Source organism: Arachis stenosperma, chromosome 3, assembly GCF_014773155.1.
Source record: "Arachis stenosperma cultivar V10309 chromosome 3, arast.V10309.gnm1.PFL2, whole genome shotgun sequence".
NCBI classification, from domain to species: Eukaryota; Viridiplantae; Streptophyta; class Magnoliopsida; order Fabales; family Fabaceae; genus Arachis; species Arachis stenosperma.
In genome coordinates, this window is record NC_080379.1 from 158520933 (window position 1) to 158531265 (window position 10333).

The 10333-nt window shown below is 37.3% G+C and overlaps 2 protein-coding genes across 3 annotated transcripts; one reads left to right on the forward strand and one right to left on the reverse strand.

Moving 5' to 3' along the window:
* The first annotated feature begins 504 nt into the window (after positions 1–504).
* LOC130967054 (uncharacterized) lies at positions 505–1359 on the forward strand. Its single transcript, XM_057891877.1, has one exon. It carries the CDS (start codon positions 505–507, stop codon positions 1357–1359), a length of 855 nt encoding a protein of 284 aa, XP_057747860.1.
* Positions 1360–4182: 2823 nt separating this feature from the next.
* LOC130968617 (telomere repeat-binding protein 3-like) lies at positions 4183–8678 on the reverse strand. 2 transcript variants are annotated; one of them, XM_057893979.1, is made up of 9 exons: positions 8325–8678; positions 7051–7189; positions 6118–6949; positions 5824–6015; positions 5651–5730; positions 5251–5483; positions 4847–5161; positions 4701–4764; positions 4183–4610 (listed from the first exon to the last, which is right to left on the reverse strand). In XM_057893979.1, the coding sequence occupies exons 2-9, from the start codon at positions 7129–7131 to the stop codon at positions 4377–4379; spliced, it is 2031 nt and encodes a 676-aa protein (XP_057749962.1). In that variant the 5' UTR covers positions 7132–7189; positions 8325–8678; the 3' UTR covers positions 4183–4376. The 2 variants fall into 2 exon arrangements, with proteins under 2 accessions (XP_057749962.1, XP_057749961.1); XM_057893978.1 differs by having other exon boundaries at positions 5824–6024.
* Positions 8679–10333: the final 1655 nt, after the last annotated feature.

The window sequence follows — 10333 nt, forward strand, 5'->3', positions numbered from 1 at the left end:
AAAGGGGAGAGGTGGTTGTGTGTTGAAGAGATATTATTGGAAAATAATGTGAACTGTGCTTTCTTCTTGGTTTATGGCTCGCATTCAAGGGATGAAAAACTTATTGTGTGGGAGGAATTGAGTTACATAGCGGGTTTGTATCAGGGTACATGTTGCTTCTTGGGAGATTTTAATGAGATTGTTCAGGTGGAGGAAATGCGAGACACTAATAGGCTACCTCTATCGGCAGAGGATTTCAAGGATTGGATAAATGACATGGGGTTGGTGGACTTGTCGATTACTGATCGTAAGTTTACATGGTTCAGAGGGCGATCTTGTAGCCGTATTGATAGAGCTCTTGTTAGCCTGGAGTGACTTGATGCATTCCTAGATTCTCGCTTAAGAGATGGGTCATGGGGCTTGTCAGATCACTATTCTATTATACTGGAGGATAAGAGGATAAGGGATGGTCCGAGACCGTTTTGAAGTCTAGATTCGTGGTTCACACATGAAGGGTTTTTTAGGATGGTTAAAAAGGAATGGAGAGGGTTAGGAGAGGTACGATTCACTGATAAATTGAAGGCATTGACGGGTCCTCTGGAAAGATGGCATAGAGCTAATATTGGAGATATGGACAAGAAAATTATGAAGTTTGAGGAAGAGATTAAGAAGTTAGATGACATGGTGAGTAACAGGATTTATGATGGAACGGTGGAGACAAGAAGGAGGGCGTTAGTTGTGTGCTGTGAGAAATGGTATGTGAGGAAAGAACTACATTGGAAGCAGATGTCGAGATCTAGGAATGCGAGGGATATGGATAAAAACACCAGATACTTCCACAATTTAGCTTCTACAAGAAGGAGGAATAATGGGATTGATGCACTGGTTATCAATGGACGTTTTATAAGAAATCAAGCTAGGATCAAGATTGCCATCAACGAGTTTTATAGAAATTTGTACCATCAAGAGAAGTCACCATTGGTGGCGTTTAGAGATGGTCTAGTGGAGGTGATCAGTGAGAGGGATGCTATGGCTTTAGAGGTGGAACCGACATCACAAGAGGTTAGAGAGCCAATGTGGGATTGTGAATCAACCAAGGCTCCAGGATGTGATGTTTACAACATGAACTTCATAAAGAAGTGCTGGGGTGAAATTAGCTATGAATTTACAGCAGCAGTTCTGAATTTCTTCCAAACTTCAAAGTTATTGGCAGATGCTAATGTTACGTGGGTGGCGCTGGCCCCTAAGTTTATTGGTGCTAAGAAAATCAAAGATCTGCAACCGATTAGCATGGTGGGGTATGTGTATAAGGTGATTTCGAAGCTGCTGGTTAGGAAAATGCTAGTAGTTATGCCAGGACGAGTGGGTGAGAGTAGGTGACACACAGAGTGCCTTTGTCAAAGGAGGGAAAATTCATGATGGGGCCCTTATCGCGTGCGAAACTGTTCAATGAATCAAACTGACGAAGAAAGAAGCGGAAATTATAAAATTAGACTTCTAGAAAGCATATGATAGAGTCAAGTGGAGTTTTGTGGACCTTGTACCACAAAAGAAGGGATTTGGACGAAGATGGAGGAGTTGGGTAATGGAGTGCATTGGTACGTGTTCTATGTCAGTGCTGTTAAATGGTTCGCCTTCTAAGCCATTCAAGATGGAAAGGGGACTACGACAAGGTGATCCTCTCTCCTTCTTATTCGTACTTGTTGTTGACGTGCTACATAGGATGATTGGAGAGGTTGTTAGAAACGGTCGTATATCACCGTTGTTGGTGGGGAGAGATCATATAGAGCTGTCACACCTCCAATTTGCAGATGATACAATGTTGTTCTGTCCACCTGAGGAAGAGACCATCAAGAATTATAGGAGGTTGCTTCGCTGCTTTGAGTTGATGTCAGGCTTAAGCATCAATTTTGATAAATCTAGCTTGATTTCTGTTAACTGTAACGAGCAGTGGATACAACGTATGTGTAGAGTGTTGGGTTGTAAAGAAGCCACTCTTCCAGTAAAATATCTGGGCATCTCGCTAGGAGCTAACCCGAGGTTGGTAAAGGCGTGGAAGCCGATAGTAGACAAAGTGGAGGAAAAACTTAGCCTTTGGAAGGCCAATGCCCTCGATAAAGCCGGTAAGTTGGTGCTTATCAAATCCGTGCTGAATAGCCTTCCGATTTATTATTTGAACTTATATAAGATGCCTAAAGCTGTTGCAGAGAAATTGATTTTCTTGCAGAGAAGATTCTTTTGGAGTAAGGAGGATGGGAGGAATGGTATGCCTAGGTCAAGTGGGAAGTGGTGCAGGCTCCTAAAAGATTAGGCGGATTGGGAGTTGGAGATGCTTTGGTCCGCAACACAGCTCTTTTGTTTAAATGGTGGTGGTGTTTCTCAAAGGAGGAGTGTCCGTTGTGGAAGAAGGTGGTTTGTTCATGCAATAGCCTGGATCCAAACGTGCCTCTGGCCAACCAAGAATTACCTTCCCGAGGGGGGCCATGGAGGGATATTTGTCAACTATAGTTCACGAATCAAGAAGTGAGGCAGAAGATGGTTACTGGGCTGTCTATAGAGGTGGGGGATGGGAGAGGTACTCACTTTTGGGAAGATGTCTGGCTTGTTGGAGGTCCGTTAAAAGGTCGCTTTCCAAGACTCTTCTCTATTTCAAACAAAAAAGGATCAGTGATAGGGGATTGTGAGTTTTGGGATGGGTTAGAGTGGATATAGAACTTCCAATGGAGAAGACAACTGTTCCAATGGGAGTTGACCCTAGTGAACCAGCTACACGATGCATTAAGGCTGGTCAGACTTGCACAAGACAGAGAGAATAGAGTTGTGTGGAAATATGATAAACATGGTATTTTTTCAACTAAATCATTTGTGCAGGTAATGCATGCGGAAATAATCCCGGAGGATATCACAAGCTATAGCTTTACTAAAACTATCTGGAAAGGACTAGTCCCGCCACGAGTGGAGTTGTTCGTTTAGTTTGTTTTGACTGGCAGGGTCAGTACAAAGGAGAGACTGGGTCGACTTGGGGCTATTAACCAACAAGATACCTTGTGCGTTTTATGTAACAAAGATGTAGAGTTTAATCACCATTTGTTTCTTAGCTGTAGTTTTGCTTGGCAGATTTTGTGTGCATGGCTATTGTATGTTGGTAGACAATGGTCTTGCCCGGGTACATTGAAGGAGCATTTCTTAAATTGGATAGAGACATCACAAAGGAAGGCGGAGTGCAAGAAATGGATGGTGTGTTTTTGTGCGATTACTTGGAACTTATGGCCGGAGAGGAACAGGAAGATCTTCTAGAATAAAGGAAAAGGAGTTTAGGAGATAATCAACATGTCTTTTCTGAGCTATAAAGAATGGTTAGGTATGGATCTCTTTTGTTGTTGATGGCAATATCGGAGATAACAAAGAGACATATGATACTATGCATTACTTGGTTGGTTTTTGTCTGATTTGTCTTACAGTTGTTTGTTCTCTTTGCTCCTCTTTACTCCACTTTATGTGTTGAGCTCTTCTTTCAAAAAAAAATAATACTTTAAAAATATGATTAAAATTTAATAACCACTGCATAACGGGTAAGCTAAAAGCATATTTAACACCAACCAATAGTGTTTCTTTATTTTTCGGCCATAAATATATACTAATGAGTAATTGGCATGCATATATATGATATCTGGATAAGGATGTCAATGAGAGGGAATATTCTCCACCGCTGGACCCCACTTTGTCTTCATCTACGCTTCAAAGTCACACCAAAATAAATATTAAAACAATTCTGCATCATCACAATTATGGTGGACCCCATCTCCAACCTTTTTATTATTGTAACCATCCACACCAGAATTGTTGTGCAATTAACAATTACGATTGATTTGGTAAATTAATAATTAATGAAATCAAAGGCTGGAATTTGATTCTTGATAATATTTTAAAATTTTATTTTCATTGCTCTCCTCGCATTATTTTTCTTTTTCTGTTTGCTCTTTTTTGATAGCCACTACAAATATATAGAGAAAAGTAACAAAAACATGAAAGTAATTATCAAAGAAAAATAACAATAAGAACTAAAATTAGTAAAAAAAATAGTCTACATTTACCTTTTTACCTTGTAGGCTTAAGGCTGTAATGTTCCTTTAACGTTTCTAGATACATTCATAAATGAAAATGAATTAACAAAGAAAGAAGAAAAGAACAAAACAAAAAAAATGAATCAAAGAACAAATCAAGTTCCTGTTAGAACAATCCTTATTGCAACAAATCATTTACAAAATGCCAACCTGAATGCAATTAAAAGGGTGGCAAAGAATTTTGGTGTAAGAGGAAATTACATGAAATTGAATCAAAATGTACAAGTTTGTTGTGAATTATGATTAATCAAGTCCCTTTAAAGTTCTACAGCATCACAAGTGGTTGACTGGTTGTGATTGGACAACAGCTTCAATGCTTGGTTTTTCAGTTTCAGCTGAGGAGGTTTCTGTGATCTTCAAGGTCTTGCCACCATGCTGCTTTGCTTGGTGCTGAGACCAGTAAGCATGTGCAGCCAAAACCCTATCCAACAGTTCCTGTGGTACTGGCTCCCCTCTCCTCTGTTGTGGCGAGATTTTCGCTGTGTGCACTAATGTTTTCCATTTATCCTGCACCACACACCAATACAACATTCATATATAGCAACTAAGAATCAATCATTTTGAAAATTTACAGAATGAAGGAGTGAAATGATGTACCTTTAAGTCTACATAAGTCCTGTGCTCAGCATTCTCGAAAGCTCGAAACTTAACATCACGCCACCTGCATTGGTGTAAACATTGTCAGCAAACTAAGTTGTGTTGTTTACAGGCAGTCAAAAGTGATCTTTTGTAACATCCAATACCTTCCAGTTCCGAGTTCCTCGACAGCTCGGACGAGTGCTTCTACCTCTGTCACAGAGAACGGTCGCCTGGTTCGCCGCTGTGCACACTCGGAGCGCTTGCTTTTCTGACTAAAAGGGACCACAGCTAATGCATCTGTGCTAGCTGGAACAACAACCAGTGCTCGGCAATCTAGACTTTCTTTGTCAACAGTAGGGTCAGTGGGGGAAGTCATAGAGTCATGGTTACTTTCAACTAGGTTGCCTGGATTTGTCAGCAAGGAGGGTTCATGCAAAGTATCAGTAATCTCTGAATCTATCACTGGAGTTTCTGGGGACCTATTAAATTTAGGATAATGATGTTAGCTATAGAATAATTACGAGACAGCGAAAAGAAAGAACAAACTATGTAATAAAGCTTGGCGCACCCGGCAGGCTGTGAAGTTTCACATTGAGAAGGAGGATCACCAACACAAGCTGCTGCAGAATCTAGTAGAGAACTCGGCTCCAACTCGAAACTGAGGTTATCCAGACTTTCTTTGCAAGATATACCAGTCTGTACAAGTGTCCTATTGTCATCTCTAACCTTCTTTCCCTGAAGAAGAACACCAACATGCGCACCACCTCCAAGTATAGTCATCACTGTTTCCATGATTGTGCTCTACAAAAATTTGGAATCGTAAACAGTGCAGAGGTTAGTGCAATGTTGAAGAGCAAATCACATTGATAAAATAAAAGAATGTAGCCTCTCCTATGTTGATCACTTAACAGAAAACACTAACAGTAATAACTTTTCTGAAATGAAGATAAAGCTATCTCGGTTTCTACCTTCAGCGATCCAATAGTCGCAGTTTCAGGGACCTCAAAATAAAGCTCTGGTATCCTTATTGTCTTAATGCTAAATTTCACTGTTCACAAGGAAGACATAGCATGTTAGTTACAGTTGTATGTCATGAACAACCAAGATAAGGAAAATGAATGAACATAAGACAAGTAGTTACCATGAGGATCCTTAGGATTATCCATTCCCTTCTCAGGGGAATTAGACACACTCTCACTGCTGAATCCTCCATCCGAAGTTACCCCTGAAACCCGGTCAAAGAATTTCCTCCTCTTAACACGGGTCTTGTGCTCAGATCTTTCGAAACTCTGACAAATCTTCCTCTTGCGATAAAGCAGTTGTGCTCCCATATCTGCAAATTCTATATTATTTTCAGTGAAACACAAACTCACTCGTAGGCATAGTATGCATCAGATAATGAAGCATTCTGTAGCACATTTCCAAGCCGCATTACCTGATCTTGAAAATTCACAGTCCTTCAAGTTTGGAGCAACTTTCCAGTGTTTGGAAAACAGATGCTTCCTGATTCTCCGGTGCGCAATGCGTTGCGGAGACCTAAAAGTTTTTGACTTGGTGCAAACCTTGCTGCACCTTAAAAATTTTTCGTCATCATCTCTAACACCTAACTTATTACCATTCCCATGCTTCGAATAGGAAGCAATGGAAAAAGATTTCCTATACAATGGAGACTTAGCATTACTATTTGAGTCAATTAGTGTCCGAGACATATTCAACTCCAATTGATTCTTCGTACTACTTTTATCAGCCGAATTTGATCCCTGAAAGCCTGAACTGTTAGCCTCCTTCTCCTGTCTGAATCCATTATTTACATTAACATCACAAGACTCCCTAAAATTTTCAGGTGCTTCTACTAATCTATTAGAATAGTGTTGGAATTTATTATCCCATTCACAAATTTCGGACTTCACATCAGCTCCAGCTTTTCTCCTACAGTCAAAATTATTATTAGCTGAAATGCATCCTTGTAAACAATCTGCATTGGCATCTGGAACAGATTTCTGAGTACAGTTTTGCATGGCCACCTCAGTCCTGAACTGACTTTCTCCACAACTTCCCCGAAGAATGTTGTCTGTTATTATAGGTTTAACTTCGTCGTGTTTCTCTTGTTCAATGACACCTTGGCCAAAGGCAGGTTGATGATTTCCTTCGGATGCATTGCTAGAAGCAGAGCTTTCACTCTCCTGCAACAACATGCCAGCTAATGCAAGTAGCTCAAAAGCACAAGCTTCATCATCCTGATTTGCTTTCTTGAAAACACCCCTCCTCTGAACAATTATCAAACTCGGATATTAAAAGCGAGTCCAGGATTAAATGCTAAACATAAAATAATATCTCTCCATAATTGCAAGTTGACATAAGTACTTACTCTTGCAGATCTAGGGCCTTTCGGTATAACGGGGACACGAAAGCCATTAAATCCATAATCAATCCTCTTCTTTGACACCATAGTTTAAAATAAATAGCTCATCAAATAATCGGAAGCGTCAGCAGACAGATTTTAGTCACTGTAAATTTTGAGAGAAGACCCATACATTAAATTTAATTGTCACATTTTTTTCTAGAAAAACATGTAGAATAGTACTTTAATAATTAAAGCTCCAATTGATTAAACGGACAATTTCTATATAAATACAAGAGAGAAAAAAAGGCCTCTTATTGAATTCTTTGTTTGACTATCACACAGTATGCAGGCAAAAAGGAAGATTAAGAACAATAATTTGGAAAGGAAACATGAAATTAAGGTATGATTTGAAAACAACTTCAGTAATTAGTAATTACTCATCCAACTCATTGACTCAATTCCATGGAATCAGACATAAAAACAACACACAAAACAAACTTTAGATTCAAATGACAGAAACACAATTCACATCATAGCAATAACATAAACCGAGGATTGAGATCACAAGAAGGCCAAATCATAACATAGATGCAGATGAAGTGATGAACTCGGCGGAACTTCATATAAAAATTCCGATTCCGTGATTGATTTTTGTTGTATCGGCAAATTATCAAATCATACGAAAATCCGCGATCAAATCAAACAGGAAATCCACAATTCAGTGTGAAGGAAAATTCAAAAACAGAACACAGGATCATCACAACTGGAACAGCACCGAGTTGCAGTGTGCTAATTGTAAGAGATCAACACAAAGAAGACCCATTTCCGATTCTCAAAATTTGTGTGCCATCAAAACTGAAGAATTTCACGCCAAACCGAAGAATCTGAAGGCAAGCACACCTACTCAACACAAAAAAAGAAAGTCCACAACCAAAAAAAAAAAAATGGAAATTTTCATTTCCAAACGCACAAGAAACAAGTTGCACACAGCATAACAAGCCTAACTTCCACGATCGGATCTAGATTCTCAACTGAACCCAACAATTTTCCAGAAAAAGAAAAAAAAAATTCAGGTGCCAGAACAGAACAAAATCGCGTACAAGCTACCCCAATTTTCACTTTTTCCCTCGGAATCTCCAAATTCAACACGTGAACTGTGGCAGAGTTAACAAAAACAATCTCCACCACAAAATCATGATGAGAATTGAGATCACAAAAAAACACATAAAACAAAAAAGGAAAAAAAAGAGACTAAGCTCAAAATTCAACATCCTTGGCATGCAAGAAGGCCAACTAACCTGTACAAAGAACAACATTTGCAGAAACAACGATCCAAGCTATGATCAAGTTTCCAAGCTTCCCATTTCCCACATGGAAAAAGAAAAAAAATAATAACGTAGAAACTGGTTGTTCCAAATCAAAACCCCAGGAATCTGTATGGAAAATGCAAGAGATCCAAAGGGAATTTGGGAATCTGAAACCTTCAAAGTTGTGAGCTTTCTGTGCTTCTCTCTCCTTCAGACATGTAAAAACTCCATTTTTTTTATTTGTTTTTCGTATTTTGTCAAAATATGTTTTTTAAGAGATGAAATAGATAGATAGATAGAATAGAAGATAGAGAGTTTGTAAATGGACAAAACACAAAAACCCACCCAATACCACGCAACAGTTCTCCCCCTTAAACCCCTTTTAATCTTATTATTACAATGGTTTTGACCACATAACCGGATCATCCAGTAAAATCCTTCCAGTTACCGGATATACCCGGTTACCCCTCCCCAAGCAAAAACCCTCTTTAGACCCATTCTTAACCCCCGGAGGAGAGAGAAAGAGAAGTGGGTGTGCCACGTGGAGGACTCATACTTTGTACGAAACCTTTGTTCCTGAGAAGAAGTAAAAAGAAAAGAGATAGGACAGAGGTGAGAAACATTGGGACTTGGCTTTCGTGTGTGTATATCTGCCCATTATTATTACTTTCCATGTTTACCCTTTTTATTGGTGGTCCATTTTATTTTTCCTCTTTTGTTTGGGTTTTTTTTATTTATTACATTTGTTAACTGCTAATTAATTAATTTTTGTGATTCTTCTTAGTTTAGTTTATAGGGTGAAAATTTACTTGTATTTTTTAATTGCCCATGCTTCCCTTGGCGTATGCATGTTTTATGGTCCAAATTTTATATCAAAGAAAATAAAAGAGAACATCTTTTGAGTCTGATAAAATTATTAGACCTTCATAGGTCATCATCGATTTATCATCGCAAATAATTATGAATGACTCGGTTTTCAATCCCCTGGACCCTCCATCACAAGTATTAGATTGTTGTTGTTGTTCATTTTAATTATATAGAATCATTATAAGATCAGAAGAAATATTATCGGACCTGAGGCTTCCTAAACGGATAATATTAATATATGTACATTCACACAACAGATGGAAATTGAAAAGAATTTGTCTTGCAAAAACTACATTGGTTAGTTGATGGTATTTTTAAGCTTCGGGAAGAAAATAAATAAAGTACTATTGCCTTGAAATTTTCAACTAAAAAATTCGCATTGGATCTAATGATCTTAAGTTAAACGCAGCTTAAGATTTAAAATTACCATTTGTAGTACAGTATTTTACTATTTGTTTGAATCTTGGTCTCGGTGGGTTTCTTCGACATCAGTTTCTATGTTATTGAACTTTAAAACAAAAAAAAAACTAAAATACTATTTTGATTCTAGTGTTTGAATTAAATTTATAATATTTTAAATATTTTATTTTTATTTTAAAATTTTAAATAAATTTAATATTATCCTATTATTAAGTTTAGATGAATACAGATATTTTTATATAAAGTTATTAGTTAATAACTATTAGATAATTTAATATATTTGACTAAATTATTATTTAATATCTTTTAATAATCAATTTTACATAAATACAAACTGTAGATGAATATACACCTTAAAGTTAACATAAATAATTAATGAAATGACTGATATAAACATTAACAACGTCATTATTAACTTATATCTTATTCCATGTGTTAGACAAATATAATCAAAATTTTCTTATGACATTTCTTCTAGATTTCAAATCCTATAAATCAATCAATTTTTTATAATCAAAGAGACATTTTTTCCATTTGAGATCGCTAGTGGTCGATTTTATTTACATACTGAAAATATATATTATTGGCTCTTTAATATGTTAATTATTTATATCAAATTTAATGATAGAATAATATTAAATCCGTTTAAAATTTTTTTGGATTGAAATAAGACATTTTTTTAGATTGAAATATGACGATTAAAACGTTAGGCT

Bases quoted from the DNA above. Each gene is read 5' to 3' on its own strand.
- LOC130967054 (XM_057891877.1), top strand. From the start codon at position 505: ATGGTTAAAAAGGAATGGAGAGGGTTAGGAGAGGTACGATTCACTGAT.
- LOC130968617 (XM_057893978.1), bottom strand. From the start codon at position 7,131: ATGGTGTCAAAGAAGAGGATTGATTATGGATTTAATGGCTTTCGTGTC. The intron at 5,731-5,823 runs GTAACTACTTGT...CCTTGTGAACAG, and splicing joins TAATCCTAAGGATCCTCATG to TGAAATTTAGCATTAAGACA. The intron at 4,765-4,846 runs GTATTGGATGTT...ACACCAATGCAG, and splicing joins GAGGAACTCGGAACTGGAAG to GTGGCGTGATGTTAAGTTTC.